This window comes from Lontra canadensis, unplaced genomic scaffold (assembly GCF_010015895.1).
Source record: "Lontra canadensis isolate GAN:19392208 unplaced genomic scaffold, GSC_riverotter_1.0 scaffold1, whole genome shotgun sequence".
Taxonomy (NCBI): Eukaryota; Metazoa; Chordata; class Mammalia; order Carnivora; family Mustelidae; genus Lontra; species Lontra canadensis.
Genome location: NW_022630995.1, coordinates 27,966,817 through 27,987,154, shown reverse-complemented (window position 1 = coordinate 27,987,154; position 20,338 = coordinate 27,966,817). Strand labels below are relative to the sequence as shown.

At 40.9% G+C, this 20,338-nt stretch overlaps 1 protein-coding gene across 1 annotated transcript in view; it reads right to left on the bottom strand.

Annotated features, from left to right (window-relative positions):
* Positions 1–20,338, bottom strand: part of CORIN (corin, serine peptidase) — a 243,648-nt gene that overhangs the window by 41,221 nt on the left and 182,089 nt on the right. Inside the window, exons 12-16 of the mRNA XM_032852353.1 lie at positions 18,708–18,853; positions 17,824–17,931; positions 8,846–8,959; positions 6,558–6,668; positions 5,328–5,457 (exon numbers count right to left, since the gene is read on the bottom strand). Coding sequence (XP_032708244.1) covers positions 5,328–5,457; positions 6,558–6,668; positions 8,846–8,959; positions 17,824–17,931; positions 18,708–18,853 — 609 coding nt within the window. The remainder of the gene's footprint in view (positions 1–5,327; positions 5,458–6,557; positions 6,669–8,845; positions 8,960–17,823; positions 17,932–18,707; positions 18,854–20,338) is intronic.

The window sequence follows — 20,338 nt, the reverse complement described above, 5'->3', positions numbered from 1 at the left end:
TTTCCTTTCTCATCTCCTTTGGCTTTACTACTTCTCTTCTCCCACTTGTTAGGACTCAGCCCTTAGTCTACTTTTTAAATTTTTTTAAAGATTTTATTTATGTATTTGACTGACAGAGATCACAAGTAGGCAGATAGAGAAAGAGGAGGAAGCAGGCTCCCCACCGAGCAGAGAACCCCACATGGGGCTCAATCCCAGGACCCTGGGATCAGGACCCAAGCCAAAGGCAGAGGCTTTAACCCACTAAGCCACCCAGGCGCCCCCAGCCCTTAGTCTTCTTATATTCCCTGTCTAAATTTGATTTAGACATAAACTCTTGGATATGTCACCAGTCCTATAAATCTGTATCATCTGTATCCAGGTGACTTTCAAATATATAGCTCCAGCTCAAACCTCACTAATAAAATCCAGACTTGAGCCTTATAAGCATATCTACTTGGATGTCTAATAGACATCCCAAAATTAACATGTCCAAAACAGAACTGATCTTTCTCCCCACACCTGCTTCATCTACAGTATTCCCCATCTCAGTTTAGACAATACCATCTTCCCACTTGCTCAATCCAAAAACCTTTCACTCATTCTTGATGCCTCTTTCTTGATTCTTCTCAATTCCCAATTAACATCCAATCTGCCAGGAAGTCCTATTGGATCTACTTTTAAAATATATTCAGGATCAAACCACTTATCACCGAGTTCTCTGCTACCATTCTGATCTGAGTCACCAAAATATCTCATCTGGGTAGTTTGATGGCCTTCTAACTAGTATTCTTGCTTCTACCCTTGCCTTAAGTATATACACAAGAGAAACTGAAAACAAGTTCACACAAAAACTTGTACATGGATGTTCTTAACAACATTTTCATAAGAGCCAAAAAATGGAAACAACTCAACTATTCATCAATTGATAAATGGATAATCAGTGCAGATATACCTATACAATGGAATATTATTCAGCCATAAACAATAATGAAGCATTGATACATACTAAAACATGGGGATGCCTGTGTGGCTCAGTGGGTTAAGCCTCTGCCTTCAGCTCAGGCCATGATCTCAGGGTCCTGGGATCGAGCCCCGCATCATGCTCTCTGCTTGGTGGGGCACCTGCTTTCCCCCCCCCTCTCTCTGCCTACCTCTCTGCCTACTTGTGATCTCTCTCTCTCTCTAATAAGTAAATAAACAAATAATCTAAAACACGGATGAACCTTGAAAACATTATGCTAAGTGAAAGAAACCAGACAAAAAGGGTGTATGATTATATTTTTATGAAGTGTGCATGATGGGCAAGTCCGTAGAAACAGAAAGTAGATTAGTGTTTGTCAGGGGTTTAGGGAGGAGAAATGGGGAGGGATTACGAAGAGGCATGGGGTTTCTTTTCCAAATTGAAAATGTTTAGGAATTATACAGTGGTGATGACTGCATAATATTGTGAATATATAACAATGGAATTGTATACTTTAAAGAGTGAATTTTATGGTACGTGAATCACATCGCAATTAAAAAAAAAAAAAGACCATAAGATTTTGAGCTTCTTTTCTATGGTTTACATGCACAGGACCAGCAATCTGAGCTAGATTTATGAGTACAGAGGATTAGTCTATCTTTGAGCTTCATGTAAGTCCATCAATAAGTAAACCGTCCCTACATGACAAATGGAATCTGAAGTTAGAAGCTTTTTCCTGGGAGTATACTTTAGGAAAAAAAAGTCCAATGTAAATCCTTACATCAGGGACTCTTAGGTAACATAATTGAGGCTATCTTTGTGGTTTTGCCCAAGACAAAGAAACATTCTTTGGAAGATGTTGCTTCTATTGATCAACTCTAAAAGATTAAGGAATAAAATCATGTTGCAACTGACCCCATAAAGGAATTTTTGCCAAAACAGAATCCTATTTCCAGATGATCTGGTTTTATATAGAGATAAAGCTAATGAAGCCAAGAGACATAAAGAATCACATTCTCTTAGACCAACTTCCTCAAATACCAGATGTCTCAACTGAGCATTTGGCAAGTATTAGAGGGCAGTCTAAATTCTGATTTGTTTTGTTGATTAAATAAACGTCCATATGTTTTTAATACTGGACGTGTAGGTAGCAAAGTCAATATACTGTCATGAGAACTTAGGGGTTGATTTATATCCTTGTCTATCAAATAACTATCATAATTTCAGGCTGGGGTGAACTCAAGATATCTGGAGATGGGGGTTAAAAAGTTTTTCAGATTCAGCAAAGTACCCTCAATCTTCTCATTTGGGCAAGCACTTAGTTGAGAGCCGAGCATTTGCGCTATTAGACATGGAAGGCATAATTTGGGTCTGAACAACTCCAAGTGCAGGTGTTCTCTTGACTGCCCTTATCAGGAAAGCATTTCAACAGAAGCCCTGCAAGACACGTCATTTGGTGTAGACCTGCGTTTTTGATGAACTAGCTCCAAAAGGGACCCTCCCCCGCCATTTGATTTAAAGTATATTAGTTTGGGACACTACACTACAATGCTTTTCTCTATAAATGTTCACTGAATTAATAAATGAATGACTTAATAAATGTATATTATACTATCAAGATAATATGAGAGCTGAATATTTTTCTTACGTACTTTTAAGCGGTAAGTCATGTGCTATGTCCTACATGAAACATTCTTGGATGACAAAACGTCTGGAAGTTTTTCCCAACTTTATGTTCTAGGCTGTTTCCTCATCTATCATTCCCGCTACATTATAAGGTCTTTGATGATGTTATTTACCTTTGCCTCCTTCACACAATGCCTACTCTAGGTCAAGACCCATCAGCAGATACTTAAAAAAAAAACAAAAAAACATAGGAAAGAGATACTAAATAGAACTAGTTGGGGTTGTGTTTTAAACTTCAAGTTTCTGGGGTGCCTGTGTGACTCACTGGGTTAAAGCCTCTGCCTTCGGCTCAGGTCATGATCCCAGGGTCCTGGGATGGAGCCCCGCATCGGGCTCTCTGCTCAGCGGGGAGCCTGCTTCCTCCTCTCTGCCTCTCTGCCTACTTGTGATCTCTGTCAAATAAATAAATAAAATCTTTAAAAAAAATTAAACTTCAAGTTTCTGATGTGGAGTATGTTTGAAGGTACAAAGGCAGGCACTCCACTCCAGAAGCTAAAGGGGGATAGCTATTCCCTTTAACTCTCCCTCTGGCAGCTGGAGTGTCGGTCAATGACAAGTCATGGCCAGACAGGCTCTTCTGTAGGGACTTTGAATCTGATTCAAAGTACAGGGTTACTTAGAATTTGAGGCATCAGTGGCAAAATCTGTGAATTTGCAGCACAGCAACTGATCTCCAGGGACAGTGGTTACAGCAGATTTCTACTGCAGAAATTAATGGCCTGATCTTGCCCATTATCTTGGTTCCTGCCCCAGGATGGCTCTCCAGATATCTCTCAATTCATGACCCACCCAAGTAAACTGAAGAGTAAACTTGAGGGCAATCAAAAAGTACAAAAATAATAGGATTACCCTTCCTACTCATTTCCTTGGAAGACATATCACTACTTTCACATTAACTCAGTCAAACAGTGGTTCTGGTTTTCCAGCCACACTGCTCTCTCAGATTTTCCTAGTCTTTCTTAGTCTTAGTGAAATAAAGTTATCTTTTAAAAAGTCTAAATGTCCTTTTAGATTTTAAATGTCTAAATATTGAAATAACACCAAATGGAGCAAATAGAGTAGGAATTTTTTTTAAAAAATCCAATACGCATACAATAGCCAAAGCTGGAAACCACCAAAATGTCCATCATCGGATGAACAGATTTTAAAACGTGGTGTATCCATGCAATGGAATATTATTCAGCCATAAACAGGACCAAAGTGCTCATCCACAGTTACAACGAAAACATTATGCTAAGTGAAAGAAGCCAGATGATGGAGATGGTTGCACAGCTTTGTGAATATACTAAATGTCATGGAATTTGCACTTCAAAATGGTTAGGATGCTGAGTTTTTCTGTTATGTGTACTTTATCACAATAAAAAATGTAAATCCAATATGCAAAAATGTAGAAGAAATATCAAGGAGAACATTTAAAATAAGATCCCTTCTATTTGCAATAGAACAGAGTGGCTTGTCAAAAGAATTTTTCTGCTGGTAAAATCTTTGTGGTTGCGACTCTCCCGCAAAACTCTCAGTAGAACTGTCGATCACTATGAGTAATCAAGTTTTCAAACTAAGAAATAACCTGTGTCTTGGTGAGAGTTAAATCAATCTCATTCAAAAGGCTTTTCATTTATCTGTAATCATAATCACATCCCATCTCATTTAGACACCATAAGGATGCTGTGAAAATGAAGTATAATTTAATGGATCTTGGTAAATATCATTTTTCCACTCTGGCCAAGTTTAAAGCTCTTTACTTACAGATTAGCATCAGCTACTCAACTTTCCAAAGATGTAGGATTTTACATGGGAAAAATGGGCCAAAGATACTGGGATTTAGGTCATTTTTCAAACTGGGAAAACAAATGTGCTGCTAGTTGCTATCCCAAAACTGGATCACTCATTATTGTAAAATTGTTTCAAGTTTGTTCAGTGGAATCCTGGGAAATGACATTTACTCAATTTTGTTTATTCTAGAATTTTATAAAATTCCTTTATCTTTTATTTCTATCATTTCCACATTTCCCCCCAACTCTCACACACATCAGTAGTTGAAAAGAAAAAATATGTGAATATACACACCCACATATACATCTAAGACCTCAATTATTGCTTTCCATCCCCAATAGAACTGAAAAAGAAAATCCCACAAAATAGCAAGTTATCCAACTTTCAAAGTATGGATCTCAGTCTGTTTGTATCAAAGCCAGAGCTAGTGTCTTTTCATTCTGCTAAAGAGCAAAAATAGTCAATTATTTCTTGATTTACACTTCCTGAATTACTTAGAGTAAACTCAAATACCATCTTCTTTAAGTTCTATTTCTCAACATATTAAAAAATGTGTGTTGCTTAAAAAGAAACTTTCAATAACCTGTTGAGAGAAAAATCTCAAGATTTTCCCATCCAAGTTCCTCGGAAGAAACCATCTTCGTGCTTTTACAAATACTGAAAGCATTTCCTTTCAGAAGTACTTAAAATACAATTACTTCATTTACTTGTAGTGGGAGGCTTTATCAAAGCCGGTTTTCACCCCAGTCTCTTCAGAGCAGGTGCCTGTAATTAAATGCTGTCCTCTCACCTAGTTCATTTCCCATGCTTCAGAGGGCTCTATCTGAGAGCACTCACTCACTCTGCATTCATATGGAAGATATTATTGCCACGTTCCGCAAAGTCCCCTGAGAAATTCATCAGTGCTACAAACTACTGACCTTACCCTAAACCCATCTGCTTGCAGGCCAGCCGACTTAACGTCTCCTGCCAGCCGTCCGCGCACACGTGGTGGTCTATGGCAGATCTGTGAGCCATCAGGAATGAAGAGGAGCTCACGTTTTTGGAGAGGGTCACTGAGGAGAACAAAAAAGAAAAAAAAAAAAGGAAAACCCTAATTAGAAAGCATTTCTTCTCAGGAAACCAAATGCTAACTCTACATGTTTTCGCTTCACTTGCATACATTTGTTTTTATTTATTTTAATTAAGAACCATTTGGTGAGTGCTTGCCCTCTGCAAAGGAGGTGGAAGACTGAAAAAAATGAATTAGAAACGTTCTCTGCCCTCAAAGAGCCACAAGCTCTAGTGAAAGAGATGGGCAGTTCTTAACTTTCCTTTAGGAGTTAGAAGACAACCAGAGGTGGGGCCCGATCCCATGAGTTCACCCAGTGATTTGCGTAATTATAAAGAGCTGGTGGTACCTTCATTCATATCATTTCTGTTCAAGAAAACATGTGAGAAGGCAAGGGTATGAAATCGATAGTAAGTTAGGATTAATCTGGGATACGTGCTAATTCCCATTTTATAAAAGGGCTTCCTCTCTACTTAACACACCACAGGTAACTTGAGAAACACTGTGCAATTCATCAGACCACAAATGATGATCGTGCTGTGGCCAGATGAGGCAAAGGACTGAACGAAGAGCCCAGTGAAGGGGAAGAGTGATGAGTGAAGGACAACAGAATTAATCAAACTCAAGTTCACAAATTATAACACGGGAGGTACGGGTGGGAGATGTCTTTAAGTCCTGTCCCTGTGAGGAACTAGGCTCATCTCATTCGGATCTGGAGCAAGACTATAGGGAAGATGAAAGACCCACTTTACTACCCTATTCAGGAGGTGTCGATGATACAAGAATGACAGAATATTAGTCATCGTTGAAGCTGGGTGATAGCAAAGAGTTTAAAAATTGTTCTAGTAGTTATACGGTCATAACAATTTGAACCCAGATGATTTCACATGTCACATGAACAGTACAAACAGCGAGGTAACTTAGGGAGAAATGTTCTGTGAGTTGGAGACAACATATATGAACCATTGCTGCCAGCTTTTATCATAGTTAAACAAAACAGGTGAAATTGGTTAATAAACTCTGTGAAGTCATTTAGGATTTATAAGCTTAAATGGCTGAAGGGGGTTAAGAGTGTGTGGCCGATGGCGGACACACGCAGCTCACCACAGTCCCACTCGTCAGAACTGTCCAAGCAGTCGGCTGCCCCATCACACCAGCGCTCACGGGACACACACTCATGGTTTGTGCATTCGAGTTCATCATCCTGGCAAAACGCTGGCACCGGGAACAAGAAGCGAGAGGATGGAAACATTTCAGAAACGGGTGTGATTCTCGCTAACATGCACGTTATCATCTGTCCGCAGGAGCGTGGAAGGAAGGAAAGATGTGCTCCCTGGGCCTCCAAACAGGTATCAAGACAGAATAACAGAATTGGTAAAAATTCATACCATGGGTGCCAGTCCATACAAATAGCAAGCCCTTAAACAAGGCTACCATCTCCAAGTGACTGGGTCATCTACTTCTTGTAACACTAGGACTGAAAAAGTGGTACCCAGAGCCACAGAAGTTCCAGGACTTGAGAAATGAGGGTTAAAAGTCTGAAGGGGCATGAGCCAAGCCCTGCAGCTGAGCAGAATGAAGTGACCACAGGATGGAAACGAGCTCTGTCCACACACATGGATAATGTTTATTCTTTAAAAATCTCTACTGTCGGAGCGCCTGGGTGGCTCAGTTGGTTAAGCATCCAACTCTCGATTTTTGGCTCAGGTCATAATCTAGGGGTCATGAGATCAAGCCCACGCTCAACAGGAGGTCTGCTTGAGATTCTCTTCCTGTCCCTTCTCCATCTGCCCCTTCCCTGATTGTTCTATTTCTCTAATATATAAATCTTTAAAAAAAAATAAATAAAATAAACAAATCACAGTGACACCTTTAATAGCCTACCTAATATCCATTTCCTTTCTTTCTCCTTTTTTTGAGGGAACCTGATTTTGTTCAAGTCCCCAGAGCCCCAGAAGACCCAGATTAGTGTCACTGGGACATGGTATTTTCTAACTAGAATTACTTTTGTCTGGGTAAAGTTATTAGTCCAACAGTAAACATGGGACCCAAAATCAGAGTTTCGGCCTACCATTTCATGGGTTGTGCTTTCCAAGACAGTTCCCACCCAAACCCTGCTGCCTGGATCATGCATCCTAGCCTGGGACAGGGGCAACCTGAAGGAAACAGCATCTTTTTTCTAATTGGTTCTCCCAAAGGGGTGTTTCTTTTTCCATCTGGCCATTTAGATGGTATATTTTCTTTTTTTTTTTTATCAGCACAAAAGATTAGTATTTTTTTTATTACAGTTGGTTGACTTTAAATAAAACAGATTACCCTCCAAAATAAAGCAAAAACTGAGATTGTCCAAAGAAGGAATTTTGTCTCAAGATTGTAACAGTGAAATCCTGCCCATGTCTCCAGCCCACTGGCTTGCCCTACAGACCTTAGACTCAAGATTGCAACATCATCTCTTACCTGAATATACAGCCTGCTGGCCTACCCTACAGACTTCCAACTTGCCAGCCCCCACAATTGTGGGAGCCAGTTTCTTTTCTTTTCTTTTTTTTTTTTAATTATTTATTTCTTTTCAGCGTAACAGTATTCATTGTTTTTGCACCACGCCCAGTGCTCCATGCAAACAGATTGCATAGATGGTATATTTTCTAATCCATACAAAGACCCCTGTATGATAGCTGGAACCTTGCTCAAAGCTGGCCAATCTGAGTGAATCCTTATGTGATATTCCAGACATAAGTACTTTAAAAACCTGGGACAATAGTGCACATAATACTTTATATTTTATATTTTGTTTCATTCAACTAATGACATGTAATGAACCCAGGAGGAATTATTCTTTTATTTTTATTTTTTTATTTTTTTTTAAGTTTTTTTTTATTATTTTTAAGATTTTATTTATTTATTTGATAGAGAGTGAGAGAGAGAATGACAGGGGAGAAGGTCAGAGGGAGAAGCAGACTCCTCACGGAGCTGGGAGCCCGATCTAGGACTTGATTCCGGGATTCTGGGATCGTGACCGGAGCCGAAGGCAGTCTCTTAACCAACTGAGCCACCCAGGCGTCCCAAGGAATTATTCTTTTAAACTGATTTTTAACATCTGCATATTATTTCATCTTATGGTCGTATTTTATGTCCCCTCTTTTTGGATATTTGGGGTGTTTTAATTCTTCCATGTGATAAATAACACTAGAATAATATCACAGTGAATATAATTTATATAGCTTGATTATGTCCTTGCATGTTTTTTTTAAGTGGAGTTTTAATCAAAAGATCTGATACTTATCAAAAAGATCTGAAACTTATTTCCAAATTTCTAGTTTATATTCAAAATGAGCATTAATCAGTGTTTAACATAAACAAAGTTGTGTTGACCAATGCAGGTAGGCACTTACAACAGTTTTTCTCGTCCATGCCATCAGGACAGTCGGGGAACCCATCACAGATGACTGTATGCTTCAAACATTGCTTATTGGATGGACATTCCCACAGATCTCTCTCTTTACAGCCTGGAGACAGAAGAAAAGGTTATTTGCAACAGACATAAACATCAAAATAATGATGAATTTGGTCAGCAAGGTAGAAAAATTATAGCACAAAGGCATGATTTCTTTCTTCCTAAAAAGTCTTGACTTCTGTATGCCACGAAAAATGTAATTTTGAGAGTAGAGATATTCACTAATTTCCATGCTGCCATATAAATAGGACAGCTTTCCTAAGAGAAGATCAAAAGTGACAAATGGAAAATGGGAAAAAAAATGAAAAAAGGAACTATACATTAACGCTCATTTTTAGCTGTGCTTTTTGCATTCTGAGTCAATTTGCCAGCACATAAGACTCACCTATAAAATGGTAAGTTATGCTTTTAAGTAAATATGCCAAAACCTAGTGATTTAAATGCGTATTACCTTAAAATGTAATTTCAGTCAACCAATGGAAAGACCATCTGTGTGTTTGGTAAGAGGTTTTTCCTATGCCACATGCCTACAGAACTAATTTAAGAGCCAGGTACAAAAGCTGTCACTGCAGTATCATATTCTAAGAGATCTAAGGAGATCAACTTCATCAATTAATATGAGAAATGAACAAAATTTGCATAAGATTGGGACTATGAGCTTGAACTGTAATTTGCCTATGAAATAGCAAGAACCTGCAATGAACTTTAAAAAATGTCATTTGAATCAAATGCAGGCATTTCACACATCTGCTAAAACATGCAAGAATCTAATGGGCTCTCATCACTCCAGTGGGATCCACAGTCCTTACCAGGCAGCGAGGTGCATCTTTGGGTTCCCCTCTCCTCCCCCACGCTACAACAGCTGCTAGCGCACGGCAGGCCTCCAACACACGGTGTTTTATTTTTTTTTAAGATTTTATGTATTTATTTGACAGAGAGAGAGGGATCACAATTAGGCAGAGCAGCGTGGTGGGGGGGAGGGGGCAACGGAGCAGGCTCCCCGCTGAGCAGAGAGCCCGATGCGGGGCTCGATCCCAGGACCCTGAGATCATGACCCGAGCCAAAGGCAGAGGCTTAACCCACTGAGCCACACAGGCGCCCCAGCACACGTGTATTTTAAATGGAACTTCATTTCATGTGAGGAACAAAAAGCCTCTCCCCTTTCCAGGAAAAGATCATGTAGTTTAAGGTGAGTGAAATGCAAAGCGGTGATCAAATAAGGGCTTTCTTTAAAAAGGCTATTTTCCATTTGACCTACCACAAACAATTCAGAGAAATTTTGTAGATGATTGACCTATGTTTCTTGGAATCCATTATATGAAAAAAACCTGCTTTTTTCCAAAATTCTCATTAAGAAGTTATCAAAATAAGTCACTAGAAGAAAAATTTTTATTATGAGCTAAAATTAGATTGAAAGTGTTTCACCATTCAAAAATGTAGGAAATAAACAGTGGGAGTGTTTCACTAGCTGTCCATCTGGAACAGTCTTAGGCCCAGAGCTGTCTATTACAGGAACTCATGAGGACTTTATTTGGAGTCTCAGCTAGCAGCGGATACAGACATCATCTGGAGTGTTCTGTCAATAACAGACTTGTCACAAACCACACTGCTTGGTAGGAAGGATCAGCAAAAACAGCATGAGCCTTTCTAATTATTCACATAATACCCTTCCTAAGAGTCTGGAGAACTTGAACCTCTGGAATGAGCAGATGAAGGACCACAAAAGTAGATTTTCTGGGACATAAGTAAGACCTCAGTATAATAATAATAATAATAATAACTACAACAACAAGATAATATTCATTATCCACTATATATCCACATTATAAATATTAGTTTTAATCCTTATAATAATACCACAATGTCAGTACTATGATCACTATTTTATAAATGAGGAAACTGAGATTTAGAGAAAATAAATAAATTGTTCCAAATCACAGACTTATAGAGAAGATCCACTTGGATCCAGGTGCAAGTGCTTAGCAGCGGTTCTCTGTAAAATAAGAATGTACCACGTACATCAGGGGTAGAAAGCAAGGGAAGGACAGCATCAGAGTCAGAAACCTGAATTGGAATCCTAGCTCCAATTTCACCAGCTGTGCAACCATGGACAGTTACTTAACTTCTCTGAAACCTCAGTTTCCATATCTCTAAAAGAGTAATAATAATGCTGGCTACACAGAGCTGCTCTACAGATTAAACGAGTACTCTATAAGCATTAACTTACCCTTCTGTATCGTCTCTTTTCTTTTCTTTTTTTTTTTAAATTTGTTTATTTGATAGAGATCACAAGTAGGCAGAGAGGCAGGCAGAGAAAGAGAGAGGAGGAAGCAGGCTTACCACTGAGCAGAGAGCCCGATGCAGGGCTCGATCCCAGGATCCTGGGATCATGACCTGAGCCGAAAGCAGAGGCTTTAACCCACTAAGCCACCCAGGCGCCCCTCGTCTCTTTTCTAATAAAAAAATGTGTGTGGCCTAATACGTCTTTTGTGGAATTATGGTGAACATAGACGAAGTGAGATGAAGAGATCAAAACATTAGTCCCAAGGAAGATAGCATTATTATTTTGTGAAGCATAAACTGTCTCTTTAAGTGACATCCTTGGTGTAATTGTGTTTTAAATGTATGTTTTAAAACAAAGAGTATGGGGGCCCCTGGGTGGCTCAGTGGGTTAAAGCCTCTGCCTTCGGCTTGGGTCATGATCCCGGGGTCCTGGGATCAAGCCCCGAGAAGGACTCTCTGTTCAGCAGGGAGCCTGCTTCCCCGCTCCCCACCTGCCTGCCTTTCTGCCTACTTGTGATCTCTGTCTGTCAAATAAATAAATAAAATCTTTTAAAAAAATAAAATAAAGGCACTTAACTGTAAAATATTTGAAAATCTATTTAAAAAAATAAAAATAAAAATAAAACAAAGAGTACGACTCCACTAAAAATCAAAGACAGGTATGGATGGGGGGGATGATTAACGCAGCTGCAAGTTATGAAACCGAATAATTGTTATGTCAGAATCACAACCAACCTACCACAGAGATAATGACAACACCCATGGTGTTTTGCTTAAGTGACCAGTTCACCCCAGTTGCCCGGGGCTTGCCCGTTCTGAGCCCTAACTGTCCCTCATTCCAAGACGCCCCCCCCCGCCCCGCCGCAGTCCCTGGAAAACCAGATGTTCCTTCACACTAAGTGCGCTAAGCTTTGTGCCGCGTTCTTCACTTCCTCGATCCCTCATTTTCACAAAAACTCTGTGAAGCAGCAGCCTTCCCAGCCAGAGGCAGGTCCCACATGAACTGGGGCACCTTCTTTTCCTAAGGCAGATGCTTCTTGTCCCGGAAAAGTCCCCCAGGCCCACGCAGGGTGAGGAGGTCTGCTCATTCGGTCTGCTAATTTGAGCTTCATGAGATAAAACATACCTCCAGGGAGGAACAGGTCAGAAGAGCAAGGGGCAAGATGAACTTGGGTCCTGGACCGGCTGAGGCTGGAACAGTCTAGATCTAGCCGTCTTGGGTGGGCAACAGGAACTGCAGTGGTAAGGCTCAGGCCACCAGGTGCGAAGGCCCCTCCGGGTCACGCCACCCTGGGAGATGGGGCCCCAGTCTCAAGGACCAGCAGCAGCACCCAAAGCGCAGCCCAGAGGACCTGCCTCCCCATCCATCTCAGGCCTGACCATGAGGGGCAGCAACACCAGCACCCACCAGAGGGCTCCCAATTCCTCACAGCCTCCCCCACTCCTCCCCTGTTTAGGGGTGACATCCCTGTAACATTCTCTTCAACACGCGCTGGCCTAGGACCCTATGAGGAGGCAGGGTGGGGTAGTGGGAAGGGCCTTAAAACTATGGGCTGGGGACCCCCTTCAGGGACTAACCCTGGAGATGGGGACATCCACCCCCAGACAGGCACTACCTGCAGGAGGAAACACCACCCCATGGCCCATGTTTACTACGTGAACAGGGACTTTTGCCCAGCTCCTGCTTCGGACACGACATGCCAGCCTGCGCTCCTCTGCCGTACACAAGACCTCGGTCACCAGAGACAAGACCAAGCAAGACAGGACTCCTCTCCTCCAGAGAGAACCCTGGGTGACCTTTGAGGGGGAGTCATCTCCTGGATATCCTAGCACCTGGCAGATGGGTTTTTAGTCATTGCCTTCTGAGGAACAAAAAAAGCCTGTTAGAAGCATTCCAAGCTTTGGAGGATAATCTGGGTGTTCTCTACAGTTTACAGGCGAGAACACTGAGGCCCAGAGAAATTAAGTGACCGGCTGAAAGTCACATAGTCTCTGTGTGCTGAGTTGAGATTTAAATCCAAGGTTAGGTCTACACAGAGCCCTCCCTGCCATCTCAGGCTGCCTGTCCAAGACGCCACATAACAGAGCCAAGCAATTGACTGGGCAGCAAAATACCTCAAGGGAAGAAGAATGTCCCTTCCTTCACATGGAAAAATTAAACCCTACTGAGTGATTAGAGAACAATTCTGAAGATTCATCCCAAAAGCACATTTGGGGGTATCTGACATCATACGGACACAATGGCCTCCCTCTGTTCCTGCCAGTCAGAGCCGAGTCAAGGCCTCCCACGAGCAAAGAGAAATGCAGGCTTGGAGACTATATTTGCTAAGAATGCCAGGTAAGCCATTTGTATAACTGTGAGAAGTTATACAAATACTACTGAAGAGTCCAAATGGATAGAAAAAAAAAAAAGTCTCTTGGAAAACTTTTAAAACCAAGTGGTACAAATATCAGCCCACAAATACCAGCGTCAGAGGCTTTGAACACAGCCTAAAAGTGCTTCGATCCCAAGAGAAGGTTATATTTAAAATTTTATTTTATTGGAGCCCTAGGGGAGATAAAAGATAGATGATGAAATGATTTTTAATCGTTTGAAGATAAACAGAGAAGCACTTAATGACACTTGGGTATTTGTACTGTCGTCTATCTTTCTCCGTATGGTATATACCTCTTTTTTTTTTTAAGATTTTATTTATTTATTTGACACAGAGAGAAAGAGAAACAGAGGGAGAGGCAAATTCCTCACTGAGCAGGGAGACTGATGCAGGGCTCGATCCCAGGACCCTGGGATCATGACCTGAGCCAAAGGCAGAGGCTTTAACCCACTGAGCCACCCAGGCACCCCGGTGTATACCCTTTTATATAGAATAGTAATCAATTAGTAATTGTGAGGCTGTGTTTGTGTAAAAAAAAGGGTGTTATTTCTCTAGTAAATATAATGAAACTATCTTTGCTATATTCTCTTTTTTTTAATTTTATTTATTTATTTGACAGACAGAGATCACAAGTAGGCAGAGAGGCAGGCAGAGAAAGAGGGGGAAGCAGACTCCCCGCTGAGCAGAGAGCCCGATGCGGGGCTCGATCCCAGGACTGTGGGATCATGACCTGAGCCAAAGGCAGAGGCTTTAACCTACTGAGCCACCCAGGCACCCCTGCTATATTCTCTTTTAACTGTCCCCATTGAGAAGACATGCTGCTCACACCACAGCCCAGCTACCACCTTGCTTCTGCTGGAAGCCCACCCAAATCGTGGACGCAGGCTGAGCAAAACTCAACCTCAGTCTCACCACCTCAAATCTCTGCATGAAGGCAAAGCCCAGAAACATAACCCATTATTATTTTCCTCAACTGTCCTTTCTTTGATGCCATCGCTGTTCACGTCTTTGACTGGATCTTCACCTTTTCCTTCACTGCTTAGGTATCCGTGCTTGGAAAATGTGATGTTGAAAACCAACTTGTCATCAGGCTGCTAGTTTTACACACAGCTCCATCCATAGAACAGACGCGTTCAGTGAATGACAAGCCAGCAACCTTTTCTAAGGCCGAAGTGCTTCTGTCTTCACACAGTGGAGACCATGTAAATCACTCCCACTTTTCAGGCTTCCCTCCCATGAAGCCAGCCTGGAATGATGGGTTCAGATTTGCCTAATTCTAATTCTTCCAAATACTTGCTGAAAACATTTCCGATACCGGCAGTGTTTTCATTATTTCATTTCAGTGTTGTTTATGTTAGCGATTACACAATCAAAACAACCTCAACAACAGAAATGTATCACAAGAGCAGGAGAGGTTGCAGAGGAAGACTGCCTGTGGCTAAGGGCTATGCATATACAGGTAACCCCCACTTCTCAAAAGTTCGCATCACGCCACTTCGTTTTTTCGGAAGACCCACGTTGGTAGCTGTTTCCACTACCTGAATGAAATCAGAAGAGGATTTTCACTTTTACGGAAAACAGTAAAAAATGAAAACAGCTTCTGCATTTGTTGGGTCGCAAGGCTTTAAGCAGGCAGCATGGACCCTGAGTGAGTAGCGCCCCCAGGCTCCTTCCCTGGGAACTACATTTAGCGTCTTAGCATCACGCTGCCATAGTTTTGATGTTTGTGAACATCTCTGCTTTATCTGGATTTATTTTGTACATCCACAAGCAAGATGTGTAGTAGGTATTAGAAAAGCCTAAGCGAGGATATTTTTAAGGCCTGGGAGCAGTCAGAATTTTTTCTACATATATCAGTGGTAATTGCTTCTTCACTTTACACAATTTGGCTTATGAAATTTTTTATAAGAATGCTCTACTTGGGGCACCTGGGTGGCTCAGTGGGTTAAGCCTCTGCCTTCGGCTCAGATCATGATCTCAGGATCCTGGGATCGAGTCCTGCATCGGGCTCCCTGCTCAGCAGGGAGCCTGCTTCCCCCTCTCCCTCTGCTGCTCCCCCCCACTTGTGCTCTCTCTCCTTCTCTCACTCTCTATCAAATAAATAAATTCTTAAAAAAAAAAAAAAGAATGCTCTACTTTTGGAAAGCTGGGGAAATCTATATTTTAAAAGCATATTCATAAACGGTGTGCTTTGGCTACCATGTTTTCCCCCTGCAGATTTTCCAAAGAAACACAAAATAAATTTCCATTGCATCCATTATTTTGTAGATAAATGAAACAAGTATTGTTTTTAAGGGGAAAACCCATTACTGTTTTCAGACATTCTGGAGGATCTGCAGCATGTGAGAGTCATAGTTAATCGTCACATGATTCAGTAAAGTTCAAGCCTTTACATGCATTATACTCCACAATGACGGAAACCCAGCTTCAGTGGGGCTGCTGTTGGCATCGCCAGATGGTACCACTCATGCCCACGGAAACAGAGGGATGACTGAGAAAATGACAAGTGGGAACTGGATGATTTCCCAATAGTCTTTCATCAGTGACTTCTTCATTTGCTTTTTAAGTGTCTCATTGTCCCAGAGCACTGGACATGCCCATTCAAGTGTGTGCACATATTCCAAAGGGGAATATATATAAAATTTCTATCATCGGTCACTTTGAAAAACTTACTGAGGGCTTTCTCATAAGTGAATACTGCTGGAGCAATTAATGTAACTCCAAATGAATTAATTTCTCTCCCACTTTTAGCTTTCCTTAACTAGAGCTCTCTCTCAATAGTGCCACCAATATATTGAGTGTTGATAGGGATTAGACCACTGACTCTTCTCATTCTGGTGTACCTTTAACTGTGTGAATAAAGTCTTGATAAAAACTCATGACTCAACTAGAAACCTGATGCTGTAGGGTCATTTAAACTCTTTAGTGCTTTGAGTTTCTTTTTGCAGAATATATTCAAAGACTCAGACCATTTAAAGCTAAGTTTTTACATTTCTCAAATACTTAGTCCCCTACCACCGATTTAGGCCTTGCCGCCACCAGTAGAGTACATGTGATCTCTTTAAACTATCAAAGACAATCCATTCTAAATTGCATCTCAGAAAAACATAACCCATTGCAAGTCATAGTTTAGCAAACAAATCCAAGAGATTCTCAAGAAGTCATTTATATGGGGATATTCAATGACTTTGGATTTATTTCTCTACATAAAGACCACAAACAAGCAAACAACAGTAGCTTCTCAAAACACTGGATGTGCTTCTCTAACAAAATTACCCCTGGCCATTGTACCATCATTCTGACAGGTCTAATTTTCTAGAGGATGCTCTTGTCCATATTTATAGCAACTGATAGGATTTCAGTTTATTGCTTGTGACATTTTGTCTAGACCAGAAGGGCAAAGTCTACTATGGAAAATTCACTTTGGGAAGCAAGGCAATATTTCATACCTCAAAGGCCAAAAGAATAAAATGATTTCAAAAGATGTATTGCCCTTCATGGTTTTAAAGACAAAGAGTGTCTATTCATTTGTAAGCAGAACAAGGTAAACGATCATAACCAAAGTATTCTTTGGATAGCCTTTCAATCATTTTGTTTCATTCCAGAATATTGCTTAGTAAAATGCATTGCCCATTTTCAATTCCCTGACGCTTTTTGAGGTTACGAGTACAGAGGTTTGCAGGAAAATAAAATGGGAATTAGCTCCACTCAAATTACCACCGGCATTTCTGGCCTTTCCGTTGGTGATTTTGGAACTCAATGCAGAAACGTCAGAAGGAGTTTTATCCTTTGCTGACAGAGACAAAATCAGAGAGGGCATGAAAATGAATTCCAACTAAATTTGAATGTTGGAGCCTGAACTCTGTCTTTGTGTATCTAGATGCCTATTTAACAACATGGAAATCGCATGCAAAGACACTATTATTCTGACTTTTAGACAAGGGACAACTGCTTTCTATCTCTAATAATAAAAATAATCCCTTACATTTGTGAAGTGCTTCTCCTTTTACTAAGGCTTTGCACATATATCATCAAGGTTATAAACAGAAGTATAATTTAGGGAAAATCAATGGAGTTAACAGGAAAAAAACCTATTGATTCAGACCTTGTCATTTGGTAATATTAAAAGTAACTGCATAAGCATTCAATCCTCATCACTACTTACGACCATCTGTAAATGGTTGACATTTTTAAATACAGTCCTTTATCCTAACCAGACATTCTTGTGTATCCAAGAAAAGTGTCATCTCACACATACCACAGTTTTCTTCATCACTGTCATCATCACAGTCGGCCTGGCCATCACATCTTCTGGAAGCCAGAACACACCGTCCAGAACCACACTTGAAGTGACTAGGTGAGCATTCTGTTCAAACCAATGAGCCATGTTAGTTTTGTTAGACAGAAAACCTGGAACCATCAGCTCGTTTATCTATTTACATGTGGGTTATCGCCAAGGGGCTATTCTAGAAGATAAAATGGTCTTTGCCAAGCAGAACCAACCATAGCTAACTTGGCTTTCTCCATTTGCTTATCAGACTCTTTCTCCTTCATCCTTGGCATCATCTCTCCAGTTAGTGGTGTCTTTATGCTCTCCAGTATTTAACTACTTTCCCGAACGGACAGCCATGTCCATTCAATGGATTGTCAGAGCCTGAAAGAGCCCTTGGATCCAGTACTTCTAACTACCCAGCTGCCCTTAATGTGTCAACATTGTTTCCTGTTCTAACCCTTCCATCAGTGCGGGCAGGTCCCTGATTCCATTTCTCTACCTGATGATCCTACGTTGCCAAGGTCTCTAAACGTTTAAACTTGCATAACCAGGGCTTGCTGCCCACCACCACCCTGAGGACCCCTAGTATAAAAGCGGCGTGCACATATAATGGGCTCTGGGAGTTGGGCGTGGTTAAGATAAACACTTCGAATATTAAATACATCTCGGCAATTTATTTTTAAAATGAAGACAACGTCCAACAGATGAGCACCAAGGTTTTCAATGTAACCGGCTTCACAGACTCACTCACCCCCGTGGCCTGGCTGACGACTAGAACACAGTAAGAACGCTAGCAACAGAGAACCTGGAGAAGATAGTGATGGGTCATCTGTGTTAGATACCCCACGGTAATTAGTTTAAAAATTAACCTTCCACAGCTTCGTCAGGCATTAGGCAGGTTTGGTTGTCTGAATTTTCCTCTGGAAATTGATGGCAGTCTGTGTCTTCAGGCCACTGTAGGCCCACAACCCCAAGGACAGAGTCACAGTGTTCTTTGGAGTGCTCGCACAGGGCTCTAGGAGAGCAAGAAAGATACAACATGGGAGGCAGAAGCAGCTACGCCTGAGAGTGTGTGTGAGGAATATAGGTAGGGTTTGAATTCTGTGTGAGTGTGGGTCTCTGCATGTATCCAGTGTGTGTGTGTGTGTGTATCTATATATGTGTGTGTGTGTGTATATATATATATATATATATGTTTATGTATATACATATATATATACCAATAGAGAGAGATGCACAAATACGTAATTGATATTTGGGAAAACAAAATGAGTCCTACCTCTCTCCACAAAGGACATGCATGCCAGCCACAGACATTCATTAAGAGAACTGTCATGATGGAACTAGAAATAGAAATTTGTTGTGTGTGTTTTTACTGAAATCTATTTCATACGACGCGCTGTACATTTAAGGTGGAAAACATGTTGAGTTGATACGTTCACCTATTATGTGATTGTCATGTAGAGGTAGAATTTCTATCACATCACATAATTATCATTACTCTTTTGCTGTTGGAATAATTAAGATCTAGACTCTTAGCAAGTTCGATGATTATGATGCAGTATTCTTGTCTATATTCACCAAATGGTGCACAAGATTTCCAGGACCTTTATATCTAGTAATTACAAGTTTACACCCTGAACAACATCCAAGAAACAGATTCCCCTCTGCCCTTTCCCTTTCTCATTCTCTGTCTTTGAAGCCACATTCTCCAATGTTTTTTTTCCAAGCCAGAAGTTCTCAGCCTCGGTTTGGATAGTCTGCCACCAAGGATCATGGGATCTATATAGTCGCGGCCCCTGAGAGGTCTCGCCCTCTGGGGACCAGCCACGGGAGCTATTTCATGTGCCAACCTGGCTTACCTAAGGCATGGATGGCCGTGATCACATGAGCTTAGACCACAGTGTTGAAAAGCTTGGTACTTCTCCCAATTCCATCTCTACAGAGCTCAAGTTGGTCAAAACAAAGTGCACTTGTTTCCTTTTTAAAGAAAAGATATACCAAGCGTTGTGCTAGGTGCTTTCTTTCATGTGTGTCACCTCATTTGCACAAAGAATATTTTTAAAGTGAGGTATCAGCATGACTTTCTTTACTCCCTATGAAGGAAAACTGTTTTTGCCTCCATATATTACCAAGAAATGAGCTACATAGTTAAAAAAAAAAAAAAGCCAAATAAGCCAAAAAATAGCCCAAATAAGTTCCTAGGAGAATTTTTTTTTATTTCATTTCAAATATATTATTTATTTTCAAAAGTTATAAACATTAAACTATTAATTTCAACAAAGTTCTCTGTCTCTCTTGATATGATGGGGCAGACCTTCCAGAAAGGTCAGCTCCAGCCTGGCTAGAAACTGGTAGGGAAATGTTAACAATAGAATGGAGACGTTTCAGAGAAAGCTCTAGCACTTGACGTCTGCACAGGACAGGGCATAACTTGATGCTGGCTTAGCCTCAGAACTTGGGCAAAGTCAAAGCCGTGGCGTTCCCACACTAGTTTTGC